This window comes from Hippocampus comes, unplaced genomic scaffold (genome assembly GCF_001891065.2).
Source record: "Hippocampus comes isolate QL1 unplaced genomic scaffold, H_comes_QL1_v1.1 scaffold45, whole genome shotgun sequence".
NCBI classification, from domain to species: domain Eukaryota; kingdom Metazoa; phylum Chordata; class Actinopteri; order Syngnathiformes; family Syngnathidae; genus Hippocampus; species Hippocampus comes.
Genome location: NW_017805783.1, coordinates 1,099,074 through 1,126,698, shown reverse-complemented (window position 1 = coordinate 1,126,698; position 27,625 = coordinate 1,099,074). Strand labels below are relative to the sequence as shown.

General features: G+C 41.5%; 2 protein-coding genes and 1 long non-coding RNA gene across 6 annotated transcripts in view; 2 read left to right on the top strand and 1 right to left on the bottom strand.

Moving 5' to 3' along the window:
* Positions 1 to 3,567, top strand: part of cux2b (cut-like homeobox 2b) — a 111,910-nt gene extending 108,343 nt beyond the window's left edge. For all 3 annotated transcript variants that reach the window (XM_019885163.1, XM_019885164.1, XM_019885165.1), the window contains 4 exons: positions 751 to 1,056; positions 1,140 to 1,328; positions 1,418 to 1,694; positions 2,546 to 3,567. In XM_019885163.1, the coding sequence (XP_019740722.1) occupies positions 751 to 1,056; positions 1,140 to 1,328; positions 1,418 to 1,694; positions 2,546 to 3,332 (1,559 nt within the window). In that variant the 3' untranslated portion in view covers positions 3,333 to 3,567. The remainder of the gene's footprint in view (positions 1 to 750; positions 1,057 to 1,139; positions 1,329 to 1,417; positions 1,695 to 2,545) is intronic.
* Positions 406 to 14,710, bottom strand: LOC109524986 (uncharacterized). The gene is made up of 3 exons (XR_002170060.1): positions 14,335 to 14,710; positions 933 to 1,006; positions 406 to 845 (listed from the first exon to the last, which is right to left on the bottom strand). It is a non-coding gene; the product is annotated as an uncharacterized LOC109524986 (long non-coding RNA).
* The window catches only part of mtmr3 (myotubularin related protein 3), a 34,529-nt gene continuing 14,731 nt past the window's right edge, over positions 7,828 to 27,625 (top strand). For both annotated transcript variants that reach the window (XM_019885167.1, XM_019885166.1), the window contains exons 1-14: positions 7,828 to 8,023; positions 9,346 to 9,419; positions 14,592 to 14,637; positions 16,542 to 16,631; positions 17,114 to 17,230; positions 21,537 to 21,619; positions 21,869 to 22,035; positions 22,119 to 22,215; positions 22,511 to 22,624; positions 24,277 to 24,467; positions 25,603 to 25,734; positions 25,845 to 25,956; positions 26,889 to 27,084; positions 27,229 to 27,414. In XM_019885167.1, the coding sequence (XP_019740726.1) occupies positions 14,635 to 14,637; positions 16,542 to 16,631; positions 17,114 to 17,230; positions 21,537 to 21,619; positions 21,869 to 22,035; positions 22,119 to 22,215; positions 22,511 to 22,624; positions 24,277 to 24,467; positions 25,603 to 25,734; positions 25,845 to 25,956; positions 26,889 to 27,084; positions 27,229 to 27,414 (1,488 nt within the window). In that variant the 5' untranslated portion in view covers positions 7,828 to 8,023; positions 9,346 to 9,419; positions 14,592 to 14,634. The remainder of the gene's footprint in view (positions 8,024 to 9,345; positions 9,420 to 14,591; positions 14,638 to 16,541; positions 16,632 to 17,113; positions 17,231 to 21,536; positions 21,620 to 21,868; positions 22,036 to 22,118; positions 22,216 to 22,510; positions 22,625 to 24,276; positions 24,468 to 25,602; positions 25,735 to 25,844; positions 25,957 to 26,888; positions 27,085 to 27,228; positions 27,415 to 27,625) is intronic.

Genomic DNA, 27,625 nt, shown 5'->3' with positions numbered 1-27,625 from the left:
TCTCCTTTAATTCAAACATGAGAAAAACATAAACCATAAAAATGCATAAATGGGATTGAATGCCGAGATCCTTAAAAGACATCAAAAATACAGCCCTGGGAATGGATGATTAAAATTGCTGTTATTATAACTCTTTGATATACTATTTATGAATATACTTTTTGCATTAGACTCTAATGCAAAAAGTTCTAATGCAAAAAGTAGTAGTAGTAGTAGTAGTAGTAGTAATCTAATGATTAGAGGCATCTCCTCTTGGTGGACATGCAATAACATATTGATTAGTTTCCGTTTTGCGGACCTCATCCGTGTGTGTGTGTGTGTGTGTGTGTGTGTGTGTGTGTGTGTGTGTGTGTGTGTGTGTGTGTGTGTTTCTAGCAGTACTTCAGTGAAAAGTGTACAATAGCGCCAAGCTCTTATTCCTTTATTTTTAAGACGATGTTATAATATTTAATGATAGCTCAGCGGCTTAGCATGGTTTTGTGATCCTCTCCTGATAATAATTACTACTGGTACTCGTTCCTCTCTTCATGAAAACGGTTCTTGTCAGAAATAAGTCTTATTCGCCACCATGTGATGAGTAAATTTTGGAGAGAAGAACGTGTAGCTTGTGATACCTTCTTACTCGCACCTCTGTGGAACATTTTCGAGTTATCCGAACACATGGCAACTGGTTGAAACCAAAATAGGAACAAACTGGAACATTTGGCATCTCTAAATAAGGGTTATTTTTAAATCTGCTGTCACCCTCAGATAAAAGCCCAGTCACCACGAAGTCTTCGCCGTCCCCACCGCTGAGTCCAACAGAGGGTCAACCGAGTCCATTGGTTGAACCAGTGAGCCTCTCCCTGGAGAGCAGTAAGGAGAACCAGCAGCCTGAGAGTCTGGTCCTGGGGCTGCCTCCACAGCCCGAGGGAGGGAAGTCAACCACCAACCTCATCGCTCTACATCACCCTGCTAACCCACTTGGCATCCAGGAGCTGGTAGCCATGTCGTCTGAGCTGGACACCTACGCCATCACAAAAAAAGTAAAAGAGGTGTTAACAGACAATAACCTAGGTGAGTCTGTTATTTCAATGTTCGTAGCCATCGCATACAAAGTAGTAAGGACTGCAGTCATCTAATATGCATTTTCTCTACAGGCCAGCGTCTCTTTGGGGAGACAATTTTGGGTCTGACTCAAGGCTCCGTGTCAGATCTGCTGTCCCGGCCAAAACCCTGGCACAAACTTAGCCTCAAAGGCAGGGAGCCATTTGTGCGCATGCAGTTGTGGCTCAATGATCCTCACAATGTGGAAAAGTTGAGGGCTATGAAGAAGATGGAAAAGAAAGGTCAACTACTTGATATTTTGCATTATTTTCCAGCATACCGAGTAATATGGCTCATTTTCTCTCTCTGATTTTACATGTTTACATTGCAGCTTACTTGAAGAGGCGTTATGGGCTACTGAGCACGGGCTCAGACAGTGACTCGCCCAGTACTCGCTCTGAGTGTGTGAGTCCAGCGTTAGCTTCATTGGACCTGTGTTCCTACGGTCAGGTGAAGAAGCCTCGAGTAGTGCTGGGAGCAGAGGAGAAAGAAGCCCTGAGGAAGGTCTACCTCTTGGAACCGTACCCCTCTCAGAATACCATTGAGATGCTAGCTGCCCAGCTCCACCTCAAAACCAACACTGTTATCAACTGGTTTCACAACTACAGGCCAGTCTTGATTCAACGCTTACTGATGACCTTTCCTGTTTTCATGTACCGTATTGGCCCGAACATAAGATGGTGTTTTTTTGCATTGAAATAAGACTGCAAAAGTGGGGGTCTCTTATATTCGGGGTCTAGACGTTATACCCATTCACGACGCTAGACGGCGCCAGATACCATTGAAGCGAATGCTGAACTTGACTCCCCAGGCCAAAGACCCCTGTCACGAAGAATAAAAATAAAAATAGCGGTAGCACGAAGAAGAAAAAATAAAAAAAATAGCCGTAAGAAAGAAAAGAGAAGAAAATAATGGAAGAGATAACAGAAAATGGAGAAACGTAGTGACAATCTGGAGAAAAGTGGGTCGAAGATCGGCCAGGTTAACCGGCAGCTGAGGAGAAGTTATGATGTAATTTACATTTCAAAAACCAGAAGCCATTCATTTACGAATGTGATTGCACTTTAGTTTACATATTTAAATGTTCAGATCTTAAGATTTGAATGAGGCAAAATAACATGCTTTTTCTCTCAAATATATTGTTATAATCATTTGTTTCAGATGTACTGTAATTATTTTCTGTATAAAAATTAATTTGCTGTTCAAAAAGTCTTTTTTCAAACTTGAGTCTTGAAAAAGAGGGGGTCGTCTTATAATCAGGGCCGTCTTATATTCGGGCCAATACGGTACTTGCCATAACTATACACAACTGTACATAGGAAAGTAGAACAAAAAATATGGTTTTGGATGCTTTTGGACTGTGTCTGTTGGATTTTCTTTTTGGATCCAGAAGAAAATGTGCACTTAAAATGACAATAAGCATAATATTTTTCAAGTCTAACAGTAATGTGTTGTTCAGGTCCAGGATGAGACGTGAGGTGCTGATGGAGGGTCTGCCAGACAACGATACTGATACTGAGCACCAGAACTACTCGCCTTTGCTAACAAAGAGCCCCCACTCTGACGGAGAGGAGAGGAGGCTGCAGCAGCCCTCAGGACAAAACCACAACAGCCTTCCTCTCAGCAACGCTGCGCTACCTTACGTCAAACAGGAGGCAGTGGAGGGAGAGAACATGGGGAAGGTGGCGGAAGAGGGCTCGATGAGAGAAACGAGAGCTTCGTGTTTTTCCACTGCAGCGCAATTCCCACAATATAAAAGTGAACACGATGAGTCCCTTATGGCTGGCCAGACCGTGGGGCAGGAAGAGGGGATGAGCAGTCAGGCTCCCGTGTACACTAGCACCACCTCTATAGATGCCCCCCAGAGAGTGAATCAGTCCAGGCATGAGGGGGAAGACTCTGGAAAGTCGCCTATTGACCCGGTCAGCTTCAAGGCCTCGTCAGAAGCCTGCCGCAGCAGCTTGGAGGTCTCCCTCAACTCCCCCTCTGCTGCATCCTCCCCAGGTATCATGATGTCAGTCTCTCCCGTGCCCTCTTCCTCGGCTCCAATATCCCCGTCACCGCCGAACCCGCCCTCAACAAGCACCAATCACAGCCTGGACCCGAACGCGCCCCCTTCTTTCCAAAGCCCCAAGCTCAACAGAAACACTCAGAGACGCAATGAGAAAATGGCAAATCTCAATAATATCATCCACAGGTTGGAGAGAGCAGCCAATCGAGAAGAAACACTGGAATGGGAGTTTTAAGTCTCCGCTAACTTGTTTGTTGTGCTGTTGAGCTTTTCAGTGTGCTGCAGTATAGCAAATAAGAGCTTCCTGAAGACTTGGAATGGAGCCCAGCTCCTGATAGGCCTCTTCTTCCAAAGTGAAAACTTGTTGAAAATGGCAACACAGAGCAAACATTTGCTCAGTTCCTCTCAAGAACTTAAAGGTTGGGGACGAACGTTTATAAATGTGTGTTTTTTCTCCTTTTTTTTTTTTTTTTTTTTTTTTTTTTTTTTAATGTGTACCACTTTGAGCTATGTATGACAGCAAGCTGTCCTTTTACCTACTTGGACTTGACATGGATACTTTTGCAGCTATGGTGTCATAAAGATGTACACTGAAATCCTGTAGATTGCCACTGGGTGAGATTAAAAAGACCCCTGTCTTAAAGCCATGAAAAAGCACTATAACTATTTGAAAAGAGACATTGACCAAATTTGCTACTTTTTGAATAGCAATTTTTCAGATTTTGTCTTTAAGACTGGACTGATAAGTCAACTCACATGTGATCCTTTTACCGACTAAGAAATAGTCCCTTAAGACTCTAAATATTCAACATCTTGTAATTAATTCCTTGGTGATATGTTTTCAACTCTTTGTAACACACGTATAAAATGTGGTTGTACATGTTGTAGAATCGTCTGCAATAGCCTTCTCGAAACCTGATGTAGCATGGTACTCACTTGACCCCATTATCCTTTGTAGTTAGTCTCCTGTGCTTATACTTGAGTGAAACGAGAGAAAAAATGCTGAAAATCTCACAAAAAAAAAAACAACAAAGGAAGAGACAAATATAATGAGACAACATTTTCCCCCATTTTTGTGCAGATTTATTGTTGAAGACCCTTGTGCTTTGGGTAGCCAGTTTGATATGAGAGTCATAAACTAAACCCAAGCACAGTTTATACCGTTTCTTCTTTCACAGTTCCCTCTTTGTTTCACAGATTTACAGACCAAGACACATGAGACAAAGTTGACCTCAGATTATCTAAATGCACATCATGCGGGGACCATGTGTTTAATTCTTATACTTGGTTGTTTAAAAAACTTCCAGGACCGGTGTCACAAAAGATATATTTTATACCCCCTCCCAAAAAAAAAAAAAATTCTTCATTGTGGGTCAGATTAACCAGCACGTCGACAACGACATCCTATGGCGTTTGCCTCATTCAACGTACAAGAAGAGGCGAGATTTGTGGCTGCTCACAATGTCCTCACATCTGGCAGTTCCCAGCTAAGAGAAACCATCGCTGCAATGTCTGTACTCGGCCATCCTGGGATTACGCCCCTCTCTTTTCCAAACTCAAAAGAAGCTATCCAAAGGAGCCATTTTGGAAATGTGGACGCCATTAAGATTAAAGAAGATTTACAAGTGCAAGAAAATGTGACAGTGAAGTCTGGTCAAGTGTGTTCGACGGCGGGGGGTTTTACCGGTACTTTGAAGGGGAAACTTGTAGTTTGGATATGAAATATCATTTTTGACACCAGTCTAGGAACTTTTTCTGACACATGTCGCACATGAACATGATCCACGCTTGTTGGAATAAATGGAGCAAAACAACTCATTTGACCTTTGTGCATTTGACATGCAAACGAGTATCGAGTTTTGTTTGGTTTTCAATGAAAGGATCTTATTTTCTTTGAGTTGATCCTCCTCACAGCCAACACCTGACTGAGTGCACTTTCTCAAAATGGATATTGTACTGTAGCTAGAATAATAATGTATACTTGATGAAACACCTCAACCTCGAAAGCATCGACATTGTGATTAACGCATGTTATGACACTACAGAGAGCATGATCATTTCAGAATGACCTCATTAATCTGGGGTGAAAAAAAAACGATGAGTACATTTTATTCTGGGATGCACACGGTTACACTTACCCCCGTACGTTATATTTGACCAGTTGTGTTTTGTGTGTCATATTTTTTTGTCATGCTTGCAAAATCTTCTTTTCTGTATTTTGCTTCTATTTTATACTCTGAACCATAATTAGATATTCATTACCTCGTGTATGAACTACTTACAGCACTTAGATTTTAATAATTGTGAGGACTCAAGAAAAATGTCAAATATCAACATTATCCTTAGTGTCAACAAGTCTTTGCCTCGACTGTATTGTTGAAGTTGGTAGTAAACACTTGCACATGTCTTCATAGGTCAGAAGACTTGGATTCTATTATGTAGAGAAATATATTACACAATTACTCTAAATAACCTCTTCAATTCTACAAAGTGTGCTGATTCTAATTCAATAGAGTACAGATTTAATAAACCAAACCCCTCCATGCCAGTGCTGGTTGAACAAGCTCACCCACGTTTTAAGACATTTTCTCAGGGTAGTCTGTCCTCAAAACAGTTTTTCTCCTCTATGGCAATGATTATGACAAACAAATACAGTATGTCTTATAGGGAATAACGGATAGAATCTGACCTGTTGAAGTTGTAAGAATATGGGAATGGCAACTTTCTCAGGAAGCAGTTGTTGCAATTAAATTCTGTACACCCCTGTCAAAGATCATAGATTGAAATGACCAGTGCGAAGCGAATGGCTTGAGTTTTTGAAAACAGTGACTTTGCTGGGGGCGAGGGGGGTTGAGCCACCAACATGCTTTTCTGGCCTTCATACCATCATTTTGTGCAGAAAATCATGTACAATTACTCTTTGAGGGACTTTTGTGGTGAAACATGGACAAGTGGCAGAAAAAAATATATATTTAACGTTGCTGTTATTCTCATAAAAATCTCATTGTTTTGCATGCAAATCTTTCATTTAGATCTCATAACAACGGGTAGACTGTGTTTTTGTGATGGTCTTGCACAGCGACATTTTATCAGTCTTTTTACTGTAGTGAAATCCATGCATGGTGCAGCTGATACATTTGGCTCACAATTTCATCATGAATCCACTCTGACAACAAGCCATTAGCTACCCTGTTAACATTGCTGTCATATAAATATTAAAATCTTTTTTTTTTTGTGACATATCTTATACATACCCCAAGCATTATCCTCAGAGGAGAAATGCATTGTAATAAGGTGTGATTACAGAGCCTTTTGGCTTTTAACCATGGGATTTACAAAAGCAAAGCTTTTTGGAAAACAATACTTAGTCGTAATGTTTTGTTTTGTTTAACTGACAATAGTCAATAAAAAGAATACACAACTATTACATTTTTCAGGACCAATTTCACCCAGCTGTGCATATGGGGATGATAATGACAACGTTGAAGGTTTGTTGCAATATCCCTTGCAAGTCAACCATGAGTCAAGAAGAACTCACACCATGCTATTCAATGTTGAAGAGTGGATGACGTACCTTCTCGCAAATGAAGTTGTAAGCCATCATTCAATACATAATTGTTTTAAGACATTGCTGTGTCGTGTTTTTATTTCTGTTCATAAAACAACTGGATGCCCATCTTCAGTGAAATCGGAACAGCTTTATTATCTCATAACACATGGTCTGTAAACTCACTGGCCCTGTTTAAGTGGCTTTAGGTCATTTTTATTTCTTTGCTGTCACTGTCGTACCATCACACAGCATCTTTCACACTGTGTGTTGGATAGTAATCGACAACAACTTTATTGCAGCTTACTGAGATCCAGAGCTGGCCCAAGCCGCCATATGGTTCTGAGCAAAAGTTGATTTCGGGGCTCTGGATTTCTGCCAATAACACTAATTATTAGTCATTCATTGTTGAATTTCCACTTTTGTAGTTGCAATAAGCAAGAATAATAATAAGAATAATAAAAATTAAAACATAACAGCAGACTACATATCATTGCAGGTGATAAAGCACTAAGTGGGATACTTATGCCGAGCATTAAAAACTGCAACAGCTAAAACAATAAAGTGCGACACTATGTAAAATCACATATTTGGATAATATACTCAAAAACAGAGTATGAAAATAAGCATTAAAATGTTAAGCAAATCATGAACTGAACAGGGGCAACTGAAACAATGCAAGAGTAGTTCAAAAACAAATGTAAATTTCAATTAAATCTATGGCAAAATGTACAAAGGGTTTATTTAAAAACATACTAACTAAACAATTTCAGTTTCCCCTACTTTTTCATGTTATGGTGTTCTTCCTCTTTTGTAGCTCTTGGTGGCCCCCTAGAGACCGCTCGGCCCAAAGCTTCGATGCTTCGTTTGTTTCTGCCCCAGGCTATTCTTATACGAACTTCAATTACAGTAGTTACCAAATTTAAAATATAAAATATTATTGAATGCCGCAACTTTTTGCGCCAACCAAATATTAGAAGCAGTTGTCATCCCAGTGCAGTGCATCTACACCACTGCAAACTGCAGCGCAATAGAAAACATAATCGAGAGCTCTCTGACACCAACAATCAGAACTGTCTTTGGAAACTTGGGCAGAATAGTGTTCGTGTTGACATGATTGCACCGCATGGTGCGAGAGCCGCCCCAACCCCGCCCATTGCCATTGCTTTGGCGTGATGACGTCATAAACACGTAAAGTTGGGCTTGGAGAATTTGCGATAATGGCGACGTTGGCTCCGTACTGGAAAGGGGCACAGTCAAGCTAGCCTCGGCTCGGACATGACTTACGTTTATTCGCCGCGGTTTCGTTTTCTGCTCGTCAACTGCACGGGTTTCGGATGATTCTGTGGCATTGAAGCGTCTCCTCGCTCGTTTGACTGGTGAGTGTACCGGCTTGTAGTCATTCGGTGGTGTGTTTTGACGGAGGCCTCGGCTTTGGGGTCCGCCCTCCATCTCACAACAACAACAACAGTTGCACAGAGCTGCGGTGGCTCTTGGGGGCTGAGCAGCCCACTGGCTGGCCGCAGCCGCGTGTAAGTAAGCAAGAAAAACGCTGGCCAATATGGCATAATGTTGTTCCTTAAGTTCGCTTTGCGGTTGTCTTGTTAAAATCCGTGTAGCCAGATGGGCGTTAGCATTAGCTCATTAGCATGAGCAATTTTACGGACTTCTCGGCGACGGTCACTCTTCGAACACTGAATGAACGTAAACATCGGCCAACGAGTGTGCAGATATGCAATAATGGTAATGTTGCATTTGTTGCCCAATGTACAGGTATTCGTTTGGACTGAACTGTTAACACAACCTGTTAACACAGTCAAACACAGCGATGCCCCCCTGTTTTGCCTGCAAATAGTTTTCTTTTCCCGTGTAATGGTAATGTAACGCCACAGTGCACTGAGCTTGTTTTCTAAATATAATTGTTTTGTCGACTTGCAATATGATTCTTTGGTGAACTGTATCTATTTTTCGTGATGTAATGCCGCCATTGGACTCGCAAAGTCGAGCCGTCAACGTTGCAGTGTAAACTCCACTCAGTCGCCTCGATCAACAGTTCTTCCTGAAGTTCGCCAACAACCAGTTCGTATGTTTGGCTTGTTTGTGGGCTTGTGTTGCAGCCTGTGATGCACTGTGGCATGTCACGGGACAGAAGCGCCGTTAAGGCTCTAAGGGGCTTAGCTGTGTGACTCTGAACTCCGGGCCGCACTGAGCTGCAGCCACGGATCATGAGCCCATGCAGTAAACAAAGTCTTGTGTGTTGGGACCGACAGATAGGCTTTATCAGGTTCCGCCAGCAGCACTGACTTGCGTTGGCCTCCTCGCACCACACGGCCTCGTGTCTCCTGCCCCTCCTTTCGTTTTGTCAATGGCCAGATCTGCTGTCACTGACCTGTCCAGATCACATTTCAGTCTCATTCCCTAACTATTTGTAAGGCTCACTTGAAAATATTGCATGTGATGAACATCATCAGAATTTTTTTTTTTGCTTGCTGGTAAGGTGAGGCTTCAATAATGAAATTGATGCCATCCAGCATTTAAGATGTGATGACTGGGTTTGCCTAGTGCTTTTTCCCCATGTGTGTCACTGAACAGAAATGCATTGATATTTACAAGGAACGCTAAAAATCTGCTTAATTAGGAACAGAAATACGTTGGTTAAGAGTTTTGTCCTAATTCAGTTTGTTTGCCCTTATTTCCATAGATTTCCATGTCTTAATTGTGAACTTCTGAACAGGATCATTTGGACTACTCATTCTCCATCACTGATTGTTTGTGGTAAGACCAAACAATATTACATCTTCTTATACCGTTTTTCAAGCCATCGCCAGTTTTACGAAACGAATTAGAAAAATAACCGAATTGCTATTTTTCCTCCTTAATATTGCGATTGCAATTGGATATACAAAGGTTGTACCCCGCCTGCTGCCAGAAGACAGGTGGGACAGGCTCCAGCGCGCCCATGACCCTCATAAGGATAATCGATTTGGATAATGGATATTATTTGGCACAAAATCAATGGACCTGTCTAGTTCCATACGTAAGACACATTGTCTTTGTGAAGCGTTGTATCTGGAATACCGTATTTTCCACACTAAAAGGCGCACTGGAGTATGAGGCGCACCTTTAATGAATGCCCTATTTTGTAATTTTTTTCATTTATTGGACGGACCTCATTATAAGACGCAATGTACAATGCATCCACTAGATGTAGCCACACTCAAGGAAATGCCAACAGAACACTACACCCTGATTTATATAGCAACGATCAGATGTTAGTAAAACTTATTTAACAAAGCAGTGACACAGTTCACTTAACCAACAGCAAGTAACATTGACTCGTTAACATTGAACTCTCTTGCCGCTGCTTTATTTCCGTGTTCAACTGCGAAACCGATCGCCTTAAGTCTGAACTCTGTGTTGGAAGCATGTCTCTAGCAAGGAGCCGTTTTGGGTTTGACATATTACCATAATGATTTTAAGGCATGCTGTGAGCTTTTAAGAAAATGGAAGGCTTTTAGGTGCGCCTATTTGTGCGGAAAATACGGTACTTTATTCTAATTGTATCGTGTGTTTGGAGGTTGCTTCTCCCGGAAAAGGGGATCCTCCGACCGATGGAAAAAATGTAAACATTGCTCGTCAATCTGGTGACCATTAGTTGTATTGCTGGCCAATGGGGGGTGGGGAAGAAAAAGCCATTTTATATCACAATAACGATATACCACGATATATATTCAAATATTTGATAAAAAAAATACACAACATATTATGACCGCTTCCATTTTCTCAATTTATTTTGAAGTAGGAATGCAACGATATCCAAAGTCATGATACAATATTATCACAATATGAACCTGGTGACATGATAATTATTAATAATAATACAATATTGTCAACCGTTTTTTTAACTTAATGGAAGAAAAAGCACAATATTATGTTTCTGCCCATAACAGCAGTGACAAAGAAATGCGGTTGGCCAATTGTTTTATTGTGAGGTGCTCCTATTGGCTCAGCAGCGCAAAATATGGTCTGTGTAGTTTACAATGCTCTGTTCGGCTGATAACACTAATCCATCCATCCATCCATTTTCTGATCCACTCATCCTCACAAGGGCCGCGGGGCGTGCTGGAGCCTATCCCAGCCATCTTCGGGCAGTGGGCCGAGGACACCCTGAACTGGTTGCCAGCTAGTAACCCTTAATATTGACTTGACTTGACTAATGCACACACACATTGTGAATGAAGTCAATTTGTGGAGGAACTCAAACGTAGGTGGCCAAAATATGCCTAATTCAAATGAAATTCCACTAATGAACTAACCACCCGAGGGTGCTGTAATTGCACGAATGGAAAATAACCCGGCCTATTTAACAGGTGGTGCTTTTAATATCGTGATATGATGACGACAATCTCGTGGCAATTTTAATATTGTGATATTGCCGTTATCATTACAACCCACTTTTACAGCGAGATTAAACAGATCTATCTATATGATATGAGAAATACATCCAGTCGTGCTGCTATCTAAAATGATTACCGTATTTTCACGACCATTCGGCGCACCGTATTGTTGGGCGCAGTCTCAGTAACGGGTGCTATTTCTGTATTTGACACATACACAAAACGCACTGTATTATTGGGCGCAGCCAGGCATGGTAAAATATACGCCAGCTTAAACATACGGCATGCATGCACGCACGCTAAAAACACGTTAGCTTGAAGCATACGGTAGCATGCATGCACGCTAAAACATACCAGGTATGTTAGCTTAAAGCATACGGTAGCAGCTAAAACATACGGACACACGCTAAAAACACGTTTTTAAAAAGGCAACGGAAGCAAAACTGAGTTCGGTTGAACTTTATTTAGCCATTTTACAATGTACTCACACGACTGGTACCTGCTAGGGGCGTGCCTTTAGCGTCCTCTTACACGCCCACCCTTCACTCATTGGCGACTGGTACCTGCTAGGGACGTGCCTTTAGCGTCCTCTTACACGCCCACCCTTCACTCATTGGCGCACTTCCGCATGCCTGTCGTCACTCACGTTCGCCTTTTCTCTTTATAAACAGCGTGTCGGCGAGACTTGCTCTCAGTCAGGCTTTGGAACTCAGCGCATACACTAGACGCTCCGCATTATAAGGCGTCCAGTCGATTTTGGAGAAAATTTAAGACTTAATGGCGCCTTATAGTCGTGAAAATACAGTGAATGTGAACAAAAGCAAAGTAGCCTACATATTTTTTCCCCCACAAATGTACACATCAGTCTAAAATAAAATGCATAATAGTAATGCTGCTGACAGAAATTTCTTAAAAATAAAATAAATAAGATGAGCTCCACTGTAAGATAATTTTGACCTGCAGAGTAGACTACGCACATGCCGTCTCCGCCATTCAATTATACGCAAAATTTTAAAATCTAGATTCACAATTATGCTGTTTTTTTGTGTTTTGGTGAAGCACAAAATGCAATTTTAGACTTGGAAAGCATTATGCTTAACAGTTTATTTTGTGCCTTGTGTAATTTTAAGTAGTGCCCAGTCCAGCATAACCATATAGATTCATTTATTTATTTATTTTTAAGTAGTAATTAGTAATTATGGGTTTGTTGTTAGTTCAATCTTTCTCAAGGTACCTTTCGTTATTTGGATTCACCCACCTTTTTTAATTTTCATGAACGATTAGATTTACTACTGCACAGTATGTCTGGGATGTATGATAACAACGTAATATGATTCACGTTCTTGTTGTTGTTGTTGTTCAGTCTGCCACCTGGGGGCAACTGTGTTGCAAAACAATTGGAAGTGAAAAACATTTGCCTGTCAATTCAAGTTGCACTGTCGTTCTTGCTACTTGCATTTTACAGTGGATGACAATGCAGGTGAAAAGTGACAAGAAACCCTTTACAATCACCTTCACGATATATATCGTCATATCGCCCAGCTCTACTTGGTTGTGTGATTACTACAGTTAATGCTAAATGCTATCTTGGTGGACCCGGTTCAACAGCTGCAAACAAGTCAATCCACTCAACATTATCCAGCCTTTTTCAGTCAGTCCCAGCGGCTACTGAAAGCTGGCTGTGTCATTTCCCTCTCGGTTGCACATTGTAACATTGGAAAAGTGCCACCAAAAATGCTGAGCTTGTGTTCGGTATGACCACAGCATTAGGCTAATAGGAACTAGCTGTCATTCCACGATGACAAAAACATAAAGACACCTGCTAGTGATTAAATGCAGATGAAAATGCAACCTTAAGAGGAAGGAATTTGAATTAAAGACGACAAACTGAAAAGCCGACATCCAGCCACACATAAGGCACTCTATCGATTTTTAAAAAAACGAAGGGATTTTAAATGCGTCTTATTGTCTGAAAAATGCGTTTTTTTTTAGGTTAGGCTTATGCCAAAAGAATGGCAACTGGACCTCAAATTCAGATGAAAGACAGTTGATCTACCTCACTCAGAGTTGTTAACTTGCTAACATTTTGACTGGCAACCTTTGAAAGATTCATTATGACAACTTCACAAAATTCAACCAAAAGTGCGGCATGTCCTAAGTCATATCACAACAACAATGTAAACAAATGTGTGCTTTATCACTTCATCTTTTCATGTCGCATAAAACTGTGATATGTAAACAAGTGGACTGCACTACTTAAGCAATGAATTGGTCGAGACACTATCTCTAGAAATACATGCAGAAATTAAAAAGTAAACATAAATTTGAATCATCGGCACCGCAATAAAGGTGGATGAAGACAAGCAATTGTTATTAATAAATGCACTTGTGACTTTGTTGCATCATACCACATTGAACATTATCAAAGATTTATATTCAGGTCATTGTCATTTCATTTTCGAAGTTAAAAAGACCACACCATAGTATTTCAAGTCTTCAGTCTTTCCAAAGTGTAAGCCAGTCAGTCGCCTTACAGTGTAAGACTCTTGTTGGTGAGTCGATCACATTTATTTGTGCCTCTGCTAATTTATTAAGTTAGCAAGTTTACGATATGTTTAATTAACAACAAAGTAAATCAGTTTCTAAGTTAAAATCACATTCCTTGTTTGATTCAAAACAAATATTGTCAAATACTTGAGCTGGAGCTTTTCCCACCTTACTTTTTTTTTTTTGCTTGAGAGGGGGGATACAACCTGGACGGATCACCTGTCAATCACAGGGCTGACACTCAGCCTGTATCCCACGGAGCGGCAAAGGTTTGCAAGTATTTGCAAGAGTAGAGGATGTTGGTTTTTCGTCAGGGTTCGTTCGAAGACGCAAACGGTCACCAACAGTTCTAATGGCTGCAAGCACTGTCTTGTTTCAAGGAACATCTGATGGCAAGAAAAACTGTTTGCGCCGATTTAAACTGTTGGTCAACGCCTGGTGACCTTGAACGAACCCTGACAAAAATAAAATAATAATATTTGGACTGTGCGCAAGCACTCACAAACCTTCGCTGCTCAGTGTGGTACGGGTTGTAAGATGACTGCAGGCGAATGCGACCCAAATCTGATTTTTTTTTTTGGCCTGTGTTGTTACATGGCTGTCTGAAGTGCTCAGTTCATTTTTTTTTTTTTTTTTTTTTTTTGCAATGTCACAAACACATTCTGTTCACATACTAAGTTGCATTTGTTTTCACAATGTGAACGAGGACATAAAAAGATCAGATTTAACACAAAAAAATCCCCCACCCATCTGAGTTGGTTCTCACGCCCTGCAATGTGAACGTGGCCATAAGGACAACCATTCCAATCATGATAATGTCCGCATGCACTATTATCCCATGTTAAGTCACTTTACACTCTTCCTTTGCCCTGTTGACCTGCATCAAAACATGATCCAATGAAGGAATACAAAACCTCCGTGAAGAGCTTGTCCTACGATACTGTCTGATTTCTTATTGTTTCTTCCATATTGCTTCATGATGTAATGTGTTTGCTTCACACAGGCTCCTCCAGGTCAGGCTTCCTCCCAGTTGGGTGACCCGCACCATGGTACTCTTCCTTCTCTTCACTGCTTTGTGGTAGATCCGGCATGCATTCTGTAGAATTGGAAACTCTATATTGAATTGAATTGAATTGAATTGAATACAACTTTATTGTCAAATGTGCTGTACAGCACAGATGAAATTTCTTCCCTCTCAACATAAAACAAGAGGAGCCGCTGCGGGTGTCCGCGCCGCCATCAAAAGAAAAGTTAACAAAAAAATGACAAAATAATACAAGACAACACATGAGACACAGACAATCGTGCAATCTTAACCACCTTCCTGCATACACTTTGTTGTCTGAAGCAGTTATTGATGAAAGAGGAGCGAATCAAAGTGTCCTTTTCACCAGTGGATCAAAGACGTCATGCTGCAATGTGCACACGCCTGCTACAAGCTAAGCTTGAAAGCAACAAGAAGCTGTCGCATCCATTAACGAAAAAGAGATTGGCTCTCTTCTCCTGTCTCATGTAAATCCGCTTCAATTCCAAGCCGTGACTCCTGGTTCCACATACGCATCGGCGCTCTATGCTGACGCTCCTTTCTTCTCATCGTCGGCTCCTCAATCCATGCATCCATCCAGCCGCAGACTGTCCATCAGCACTGACCTTTTCGCTGAACAAAGCGGGGCGGTGAAAATGCTGCCTACTTCAGGCGCAAGACACAAGCGCCCCGTGGATGTCCAGCAACGACAGTCAAATGGCGCCGACATTCCTCCCAATCAAAAAATGATTTCAAATACTTATCAGGAAGCAGACAGTTATGTCAGCTACTAATGAGTCAAAGGTTGCCTCAGGCTGTTGTCAAAGCAGGGCAACCTCCTATTTATTTATTTTCAGTTTGTTATCCTGTTCAGAATCAGAATCCTCTTAATTGGCCAAACACACAAAACACACACAAGGAATTGGTCTCTGGTTGTTTTAGACAGTGTTGTATTACAGCCTTACAGCAAGAAACTACAACAACAAAATGAACTTTTAGGATAGAACACAGAAGTACAGACAGTTTTTAAGCAATGTAAAGTGGCCAACAGTGCAGTAATTACGGTACATTGGCAATCGTCCAAATAGTGCGAGTGTCTTTGAATACTCTGAAGTGTCCAGTAGTGTAGATTAGTGACCAACATTTTATGCTGAGGCAGAAACACTGTCCATTATCTGACTGCCTTTTTGACTACTCTCATCTTTGTCTACACAATATTCTGACTCAACGAGGCAGCATAGATTATGCTAACAGGAGGACACCCCCCACCCACCCACATCTTTTTGTCCTTGAGAATGAACAGGCTTCTCCTCTGCATCTGTACATCAACAGGCAGCTAATTTGAAAAAGTGCACCAGATGGAACATTCAATTTACGTTTACATGCCATTGAGGAAGCATTCCTTAGATCAGGGGTGTCAAACACATTTTTGTCACGAGCCACGCTTGTTTTTTCCCTGTGCGCAGTGTTCAAATTATGCTTATCTAAATTTTTTGTAGTCTTTTTTGTAAATCAGCCAAAGTGGTTTGCAAGTTAGGTGAGTTGCAGCCGACACTCCAAACAGGATAAATACAACTTTGGAATGACTTTCTGTTTCAGTGCCAAGGTCAAGACACTTTGCAAGTATTAGATAACAAAATAGTCAGTCACATTTAGCTACGTCTTCAAAAATCAAGGCCAAAGAAAGTGGTGGAATAATGGTTCCCTTACCCTTCCAAATTACAGCTCTGGCCAAAGTAGTCTTAAGTAAGTCTTGTGACCCCCAACAGTTTGTGGACCAACTGTGAATGTATTTATCATTTTGTCTGCCAAGTGTTCTCTGTCAAGCCTTTCAAAAGCCATATCAAATCCCAATAAATATCTGAAAGAAGCTTGTGGCTGTTACCTTGATGTAAGTTCAGTAAGCGTAACAGGTCTTTTTGTGTGCAGGAGGAGGAGGGGCAGAAGAGCTCGGAGTGTATCCAGGCCAGTCAAATTTTCCCAAAGAAATCCCCTGTCCTGGAGGAAGAAAACATGCAGGTAAAGGCACCCCAGGTTAAGTCTACCCAGGTCAATCTGAAGACTAAAAGCCTGTAGAGCGTTGCTTTCTACTTGCTAAATAGTTAGAAGAGGAAGCTTCGAAGCCAAGTGGGACTCGTTTGGAGCCTTTCATCATGATTAGCGAACGGGGATTTTTGGTGCAAGTCTGAGCTCTAATTTTAATATATACGTATGTCGCAGGACCAGCCAAACTGGGAAAAAAAGTGTGACTTATAGTCTGAAAATAAAGGATTGGCATCATTTTTCCAATACTTTTAGACGGGAATGTTGAAGACATTTTATGGTTTTTGCAAATTACCAGAATACCCCTGATAGTAAAACAAAATTCCACTTGCATGAACCTTAGATGATTGAAATTAATTTTTCGGTGAGACACAAGTGTGGCAAAATTATAAAGCCAATCAAATGATTTATATGCTGTGCGCATGTCTTTGAAATGTTGAATCTCATGCTGTTGTTAGGTGCCCTTTCCTGAGCTGCATGGGGAGTTCACGGAGTATGTGGGGAGGGCAGAGGATGCCATCATTGCAATGTCCAACTACCGTCTACACATCAAGTTCAAACAGTCTGTTGTCAACGTAAGTACCTTTCGAAAAGTCATGGAGTTGATCAGATAGGTTGATAGTTGATGAGCAAACATGTAGCACACCTGGGTTTACATTTGTAAGTGTCCAAATAGAGTACTGCCATACTAGTGTTTTGTGAATGGATAGAGGCATTGTGGGGATGTTGGACCTCATTCACTGACCGTGCGTACGCACCAATTTGTGCGGCAAATGTTCGTACTGGAATTTGTGTGTATTCTGAAAACAAATTCAGAACATCTTCAGACCCTTGGTGGTAACAAATAATGACAAATCAACCTTTGAAAAAAAGTCAATCCCACACATTTTACCCAAAATGCACAATGTATTGAAACTGCAGTTATTTATAAAATCAATAATAATTTTAGCCTTAATAACTTGAATCGGCTAATTACTAATGGATTGACTTATATCCTAAATAACTCACAGACACCCCTTTCACTTTCTTGCCGTTCAAGTGCATGTATGTGCCTACACGCTGCATGAATACCTCCTCCACTGTAAAATTACTGCTTAAACAAAAAAGTTAACGCAAACACAACACTAAGACACAGTATGCAAAGACAGTCAACAGCGTGACGAGATGCAACAAGGGAAGTGCTGGGTGAGTCCGCGATGATGCGCAGCCAATCAACTCATGGGATAAATCCACTTGCGCTCTCATTTTGATTGATGTCGTGCCGGGAACCAATCATGCGCCTTGTTTGAGTGCCCGTGGCATGTAGTCAGTCAGTACAGTAAAGTACAGGCATGTACATAGCTTCTGAGTCATGTCGGCTCTATGTTCGGCATGCATGGAAACATCTCTCACGCATCAACATGAAACAACGTGTCTTTCCGCAATATGGCTGTACTTAAAATAAGTTTTTTGATTTTAGATTTACTTATTTATTTATGATGATGGGAATTTCTCCATTGTAAGACAACTAAAGGTTTTCTTATCTTATCTTATGAATACAGTATTTTGGAGAAACCCCTGAAGTATTGAACCTGCAAAACGTGAAGCATGAAGTGGCGAGGGATTACTGTATATTCTCTGCACTAGCGGTTTTAATGGCTGAAGTTGTGCCAGCGGGGATGTGTAACAGTCATGCTCTCCCTTGCTCTCATTTCAGCAGTTACAAAGGAAGCTCACTTTGTTGCCAATTCATGGCGACTTTGTACAATACATCCTCTTGTGCCACTACAAATGTGTATTTTGACATTTTAAACCGCTTTCATGTTTCTGCAACTCGAATGGCAAACGTTTTCAGTTCACTTCTCTGGCAGCATGCACATTTTATAAATATCGTCAGTGCTTGTTGTAGTGTTCAGAAAGTCTAAATAGAAGATAAGCAAACGTGCTACATTCAGATAACCCTTCTGCCTTCCCGCCAACTTGTCACGGCAGGAAAGTTGTGCAATGACCCGTTTTTCGAGTTTCACTTCTCCCTCGATATAGCAGGAAAACTAGTTCCCAATTATAGTCAGCAGAAGGCATCATAAAAACTAATGTTGAATTACTCAAGGTTCTGTTGAAGTGTTGTAAGATCAGCACTCAAATGTGGTGACATGGTTATTTAACACACACGTGAGGGTGTAACTCACCTTCACAGTCTTGCTACTGCTACAATAATATTATAATAAATATCTACTTCCCAACACTGTGAGATAAATGCATTTATATTAAATATATTTTTCCCCTTCCCGAAAAAACGTTTCAAAGATGTTTGTTTCTTTTTATGTGGTAACCTATCACGTGACCGAGAAGCACGCATTCGCCTAGGTCACGAGTGACATACTGTAGACTGATATAACAGTGTCCGGCAATTTTTCCAAATAAAACATCTTTCAGATTCCAAAATGAATCAAACGGAAGGAATGTAAGTTATTTGTTCTTTCTGTGCGTCCCCGCCGGGTGGGGACCCCTGCTCTAACGCGATAGTGATTTCGCGAGCGCTGGCGGCACGCAAAGCTCGCCGCCAGCGCTCTTTCATTCTGAATGGAGGACTCACTCTCATTCACTTGGCTGCTCCTCCGAGTCAGCGACTCGTCGTCTTCACTCTGCGTCTGAAGCCAGTTGGCAGCAGCTTGAAGCTGCCACAAGCCACTACTGTGGGACCAGGGAAGTGGTGATGCTCCGCTCTGGTGGTTAGAGACCTCTCATTCAAGCGAATGGGACCCAATGTGTGAAAGGAGTAGGGCTGTCACTGTGGAATTTTTTTACAAAAAATTATTCTGAACATTTTTCCATCGAGTAATCTGTTTCCTTTAAAGAGTGTTACAGAACATATTGTTTTCCTCAACTACTGTTAAGCAATTACAGTATTGTTATTTATTTGCTGTCTCTTAATAATAAAACTTAACACTTAACTAACATCACTCCAGAGGGAGTAATTTTGTACTCCTCAATCTTTTTGAAACGGATCCATTCATTGTTTTCCCAACTAAAAGTAGATGTTTACACATCTTATTTTCATGAAACAAATGATAATGAGTCTGCGCTCTTCAAAGACGACAAAATCACAGAATAATTACTTTTGAAAGGATGACTTCTGAGGATTTGGACAATTCTGAGTTGAACAATGTCTCTAAACAATTCGATTATTACAGTAGTTGTTGATTAAATTGTTAACCGTTTAGTTATCAACTTTTGACACCTTGAGAAAGAAGTCACACACAACTCTGTTGCAAAAATGAAAGTTTCACAGATGGCTGCTCTGACAGTGAGCGGTATATTGGTGGCTCCTCACTTTGTGACATATAGTGTGTGGACTCAGTCATTTTCTTCGATTAGGCAGTGTAAATCATGTGCAGCTATTCCTCAACTCTTCATCAAGATAGATAAGGGCCACCAAGCCCTGCCGCGAATAGTTCAAGTCTGAGAATAATTATTGAACCCCCACCCCCCACAACGAATAACTGAGATTTTAATTAAATATCGGCATGTAAGTTCCCCAATTTACTTTGCGAATGTTGAACCACAGATGTGTGGCCATTCACTGTACAGTAAAATGTACATTGAGAGAGTGAGAGGGAAAGAGATGTCCTGAAATTGGAGGAAATGATTGTCAAAGAATAATAGATGCTGAATGCCTCTAATGCCATAACAGACAATTTTTTTTTTTTTTTTTTTTGCTGTCCTTGTTGATTTGCTGAACTGATGTGGGCTGGCTTTTACCAGAAGCATCCATCTGTGTGTTTTATGTTGCTGTTTATTTGGCCCGCAGGTCTAGAGTATTTGGGGCCGTACTGATTTGTAGGTATCATGACCTACTGCCTCTTTGCTCACGTCAGACAGCCAATGTTCTATCACATATTTGGACCGTTTGGCAAAGTATGTGCATCACATGGCAGTCTCCCACGTGGGCAGCCGAAAGTGCGGGAAAAGAGCAAGTAGCCTCCGATTCTTGATGATGTCCAAATTAGCGATTTAGATTAGAGAGGTGACATTAAATTGTGGTTTCATGATGCAAAGTCAGCCGGAACGTGAAACCATTGCAGCCCTTTCTAGATGGTGAATAGTGACTAAACAAATCAATCGAGCACTGCTTACGTTATTTTTTTTCTGTCTTGTCCTGGATCAGAGTTGTTGTTGTGAGATGTCAGTAAGTATCAAACCGAAATGCACGGTGTGGGGTGGTTTTATGAAATATAGTGTCTACCTATAAGACTTTCTTATTGACCATGTTTAAGTCCAAGAGCTAAATTAAATGAGACGGTTGATGTGTGAGAACACTAACCATGCAAGTCTCGAACAATGCATTTACATCAACAAAGCCTCCATGAGACGGAAAGCCTGTCATCACAATGTAGCTGCTGAAACTTGGCCGACTGATGACTGGCCGTCGATCATGCATGAATCCAGACTGCATGCAAACAGCAGCCTGAGCCTGTTATGTGGCTGAAAAGTCGTCCTAGTAAATTAGCAAAGCTTATTTCAAAGCAGGCTAGGCATTTCCATAAAGTATTCAAAGCATGTGCTACAGCCAGTCCAACAATTGTGTATTACTGTATTCTAATTCTGGATGGCTCGAGGCTAAAATGGAAATCAAAACACAGTCTTGTTCAGGTGCTTTATTTGATTGCCTCCATACTTAAGTAGATTGTGTATTAACAGAGCTTTGGGGAAATGTGTGAAACATTCATGATAATGCTAAGTGACGACTAATCTATTCGTTTTTCAATTACAAGTGGGTGCATTACTTTGCAGCTCATTGTTTGCATGAAAGTCGTCTAATGTCATGACCTTGGCCAATGATGATGAATTAGTTGTAGGCGTTTCCCTATGTACACTTTCTGACTGCTTGTGTTTTTGCAGGTGCCTCTGCAGCTCATTGAGTGTGTGGAGTGTCGTGATATGTTCCAGCTGCATGTCACCTGTAAGGACTGTAAAGTTGTTAGGTAAGGCAAGAGGCGACACACCCATACGTGACCCAAAGCCAGTGTGAACAGCACCACTCCCTTCTCACAGGAATAGTTCACCATCTAGGGCTCTATTTGGCAAAATAAGTAGCATCTTTTTGGCGTTATCAACATCCAAGGCTAGTCGTCTGTGTAGTTATTCTGAAGATTACCAGAGCAGCAAACACTTCTGTTGTGCAGTAAAGAAACCAACTGAAAAGTTAGCTTTTTCTGTGTTTGAATTCCCAGGTGTCAGTTCTCCACTTTCGAGCAATGTCAGGAATGGCTGAAGCGTCTCAATGCAGTAGTGCGCCCCCCCTCTCGCTTGGAGGATCTCTTCTCATTCGCCTTTCACGCCTGGTGCATGGATGTGTACGCCGGAGAGAAGGAGCAGCACGGAGAGCTTTGCAGACCAGGTAGCCCAGATTTGAAACTGAAACCCTCCAATAACAGCACGCATCTAAGCACTCTCGCCATATCGGATTTTTCTGCTCTGAAGGTGAACATGTGACCTCCTGGTTCAAGAATGAGGTGGAGAGGATGGGCTTTGACACTCAAAATGCCTGGAGGATATCTGACATCAACAGCAAATTTAGGTGAAGGCAGCTTGCTTTACACATACCGTTCTGCTCCATTGATAAGCATGCCTTACTGATTCGAGCCTTTGCTTTCATTGGCGTACAGCGCAGATCAGCGTGCGAGAGACATTTTGTGGTGGTTGTTTTGTTCTCCACTGGTGCTGCACACAGGGCACAAAAAGGCTCAGCCCAGGATTAGATGTCTGTCGACCGAGCTTTTTGTTGAGCTTTCACGAATACATTTAGTCAGGTCCGATGCCTTCTTTTATGCTATGACTTTACCGCCTCTCTGTGTGCCCCTTGGTGTTGCCAGGCTTTGCCCCAGCTATCCCCAGCAGCTTCTTGTACCGGCCTGGATCACTGACAAGGAACTGGAAAATGTGGCAGCATTCCGTTCCTGGAAGAGGTTTCCTGCAGTGGTATATAGGTCAGTTGGTTTTGGTCCTCTTTAAATGGCAAACTTCACACTCTAGCTTCCTCTTCTGTGTACTGTGCTTATTGACTGTGTGCAGTCTCGAAGGCTGAGGTCAGTATTCATGTAGACCAGGGGTCCCCAACCGCCGGACCGCGGACCGGTACCGGTCTGCAGGGCATTTGATACCAGGCCGCACAGAAAGAACTTGCCTTATTTCCGTTTTATTTATTTCGGAATACGAAAGATGTTTTATTTTGAAAAATTACCGGATTCTCCGTTATATCCGTCTGTGTCACGTTTGACACACGTCAAGCCACGCTTCTCGGTCACGTGACCGATGACGCTCAAAAACAAAACGCTGAAGCCCGCAAAATGAGTAAAAAAGCTGCTTGGAGATCGCAAATGATGGCGGCCTTAAAAGTACGTTCGAGACAACTGGATTAAAGTTATGGCTGAATACTCTGAGATCACCACAATAGCACTGTTGCTATTTCCGACATCCTGCCTGTGTGAGGTGGGGAGTTTCTGCAGCAACGGCGACTAAAACAAACGTTGTATCGTATTTTGAAGGCATTAAACATTACCAGAGCGATAAGAGTGTTGCGACCAGATTAGACGCTCCTTGTGTTTATTATTATATTTCGAAAACACCACAGTTTTCATGCAGCTCATACCATATTATTTTGTTGTATTAATCCGCCACACCTTAAATGCCGGTCCCTGAAAATATTGTCTGACTTAAACCGATCCGTGGGGCAAAAAAGGTTGGGGACCCCTGATGTAGACAACTTTAAAAAGTTTCACCACCACCACCAAGAAGTGGAGATCACTTGGTTGAGAGTTGTGCAATTACTGGGGACTATATTTTACCTTGGTGTACTAATAATTATATTACAGTGAAACCCCTCTACGACGAAACCTTCATGGGCGAAAATACCCCCTAGTGTGAAAAAATTTTCATGCATGAAAGCCATTCCAACTTTTCTGCTCCCCCTACAACGAAAAGTCCCCCAGTTCCATTATACGAAATCTTTTTCTCTGCTCTTGCCTCGCAACGAGATTCACTACAACGTAAACAAGCCTTCCGCATGCCACAGCGACCTCTACTGCTTCGTTCGAAAAAGGCAACAGCAACCACCACACTGGTTTACACATGTGCAGTAGTACAGGAAGTATTTGTTTCAGACGCAGCATGAAAGTTGCATTGCTAAAATGGCGACAAAACGGACCTTTGCATACCAAGGAGTTAAGAAAAGAAAAGCTTTAACGCTTGAAGACAGGATAAAGATAATAAAAATGAAAGATGGAGGAAGAAAAATAAAAGACATTATGCAAGAAATTGATGTAAGTGAAAGTAAATCTGATGGTAAATTTCACAATTTCTTTCCCTTTTTTTTCCTTTCTACGCTGGCTATATGAAGTGTCAAATAAGCGTATGCTGATGCTTATGCACTATTGGAATAAAAATAAAAAGTACACAGATACGTTTTTTTGTGTGTGTTCATGTTTACGTCTGAGACCAAATTTGCTATAGTGAAAAGTCCCCCTTTGTGAAAAAAAAACATGATTTCGTTATAGAGGAATTTCACTGTACAGTAATAGAGCATTGATCAATTTGTGTTTTAGCTTCTTCCTTGCTCATATTCCTTTATTCATACCTTCAGGCACCTGAGCACAGGAGCTGTGATCGCCCGTTGCGGCCAGCCAGAGGTCAGCTGGTGGGGCTGGCGAAATGCAGATGATGAGCACTTAGTTCAGTCCATTGCCAAGGCCTGTGCAGTGGACAGCAGTTCTCACAAACACCTCCCCAATGGAACCTACGTCAACGGCTCCGAATTGCCTGATACTGACTTTGGTGAGGACTCACTCAGTCTGCCTGACAACTTTTTACTACTATTGAGACAGGAGGCAAAACAAACACACACACACACACACACACACACACACACACACACACACACACACAGACTTTTATCTGACGCGACACGGATTCCCCGACCTCTGAGGTAAATGAGTTTGTGGTAGGCAAGTTTGCGCAATCCAACTTGTCTGGGCCTGAATCAGCAGGCTCAAATGCATTTCAAAACCTTAGAGACTGATTTGGGACATTGACATTGTTACATTATAGGAGGCAAATTGGTTTTCTAAAGTATGTCCACCTCCCTGTTGTTGTCGCAATACACAAAATTTGACTTGATACCTGTCGTGAAATGATTTCACAGCAAAATTCGAAAACATCTGTAAAAAGCAGCGTAATAATAGCCGACGGCTTCAAATTCTTTTGATTTCTACTAATTCAAAACAATTTCAATAATGTATGATAACGTATGATAAATAGAAAGTCAGTACAGCAAACGCGACCTCGCTCACTCCGCCTTCATTCTGTGTTGCCGTAGTGTATTTGTGAGCTTGAAAGCGAATCTATTTTTAGCCTTGTGTCGTGGGACTAGAAAGTGTCCCGGTAAAAAAAACATAAAAACATACCTGGATTCTGAACAAAAAAACATGATAAAATGCCCTTTGAATTGATTTCGTTAAGTCTGCTTTCATGGAGGACTAGCGAATCTGAATATTTCCAACTGGGAAGTTGACATTCCAAGGATCTCAACAATTTTAAGTTAAACAAGGTCTCAAAACAATTAATCATCAAAGTAGTTGATTTAATTTGAGAATTTATTATTTGTCAATTAAATTTTTGAACCTCTAAAAGGATTGTCTTTAAACCACTGTATATAGTGTAGTAATTTTGTCAATCATAAAATAAATATTTCACCTTCTTAAGAACGTGCTGTGCACTTCTGCTGAAAATTTGTTATGGAAATCAAGCAACGTGTTTTTATCAACGACCAGAGGATTTTAGCTCGGCTAGTTTGGAGTTATTAAATTGTATTAACCATTCATTTTGTTCTCATTTATACAGTTCCCCCCCGTGTTTAATATATCCTGAATTATCCTGAGCTGTAATGCTGATGTGTTTATGACTGTATCAGAGTCCTCAATGACCAACAGCTCAGAAGTGGAGACAATGGCCATCCAGCCACACAAATTGCTGATTCTAGATGCCAGGTCCTACGCAGCCGCTGTTGCCAACAGGGCAAAGGGAGGAGGCTGTGAATGTCCTGGTAGGCCTCGTCTTTTTTCCGTGTACTGTGGATTTAGTAGCTCATTTTTCATCTTGATTTCAAGTTTTTGCTTTCCTAAATTTGACATTTTTATATGCCCCGTGTTAAAGAATACTATCCCAACTGTGAGGTGGTGTTCATGGGCATGGCCAACATCCACTCCATACGCAAGAGTTTCCAGTCGCTACGTTTCCTCTGCACACAGATGCCGGATCCAACAAAGTACGGTTGTCCTTGTCACATTTTTGTCACCCTATGGCGTAAAACCTCGAAACCCAACTTCATCTGCATATCTCAGCTCTGCTTCAATTTTGTCTCCAAATCTTCTGCCCTCTCAGAATCAGTCATACATTACTCCAGTAAGGATTTGAATTGGACTGAGATGTAGCCTATTTATGAAAATAATTTCAGGTTCAAAATAATTACATAAAAGCAATGCATTTTATTTTTAAAAAACTTAAATGCTACAAAAGTGCATCCCTGCTTTCTTGTGCCAGGTCTCCCACTAAGGTAGGCAGTAATTTTAGTTAGGTTATTTTTCTATTTCGTTCATGTTAGGGTCCATCGTGGCATGCGGTTGTGTGTGCGCGGTTATTTTTCTATTTCGTTCATGTTAGGGTCCATCATGGCTGTTGCTCATCATGGCATGCGGTTGTGTGTGCGCGCGCCGGACTTTGCGTTAAACGTGTCACTATACAACTCTAACCTGTGTAAATGTTGGATTAGACTGCACTAAGCTTTCTGCACTCACACACCTACGCCCAATGGATTGCATCTATACTAGAGTTGGTCCAGAAAGAATAAAGCCATATTGCGATGGGGGGAAAAAAGCTACAGAGTGAGACTCCACTTTCAATGGAAAAGATGCAATGCCATTTGGTCTTTTGAGGCCACAAAATACACTTTGGACAACGAGGAAATGTAGCGGACATGCTGCTTGTTGGCTCGGAGCCACGACCGCATGGACAGTGCCTGAAATAAATACACATTGTCCTCCTGCCTTTACGCACGTGATGAACAGAGAGTGCTGCTTTGGTTGGGTTATCGTTGTCTTAATATGTGCATGTGTTTGTTGATCTTAAAAATAAAAGTGGAGAAACTCTGCAAAGATGATGTGTCCTATGATGTCTTTGCTCTTGTCTGTTTGCCGGCAGCTGGCTATCTGCACTGGAGAGCACAAAGTGGTTGCAACACCTGTCCCTGCTGCTAAAGGCAGCCCTGCTGGTGGTCAATGCAGTGGACAGGGACCAAAGGCCTGTTCTGGTGCATTGCTCTGACGGCTGGGACCGGACACCTCAAATTGTTGCACTGTCCAAGCTGCTGCTTGACCCGTACTACCGCACCATAGAGGTACAACTGGAAATGCTATTCTCACTACAGAGAGGGCTCCATTTTTTTCCACTATCATATTCTGTTAAGACTAAACTCATTCATCTCAAGCAAAGTGTGTGTAGAAAGTTCCATTATATATGATCTGTGCATATCTTTGTGTAGGGCTTCCAAGTTTTGGTTGAGATGGACTGGTTGGACTTCGGCCACAAGTTTGCTGACCGATGTGGCCATGGTGAAAACTCAGAGGATGTTAATGAGCGCTGTCCTGTCTTCCTGCAATGGCTGGACTGTGTTCACCAGCTGCAGAGGCAATTTCCATGCTCCTTTGAGTTTAACGAGGCCTTCTTGGTGCGTATGTCAAACCGAATTATTCCAGTCATATTCCACAAATAGCTGGTTGAGTGTTGTGGAGATTCACTGAAGTCATTCATAAATTTTGGTTGATGGATTAAAATAATAAAAGTAAGAAAGATCTAAACACCTGATATATTTAGATATGTATTTAGCACTTCGGTGGCCCCCGCTCTTGTCATTCCTGATGTGTGGTCGCAAGTCTCAA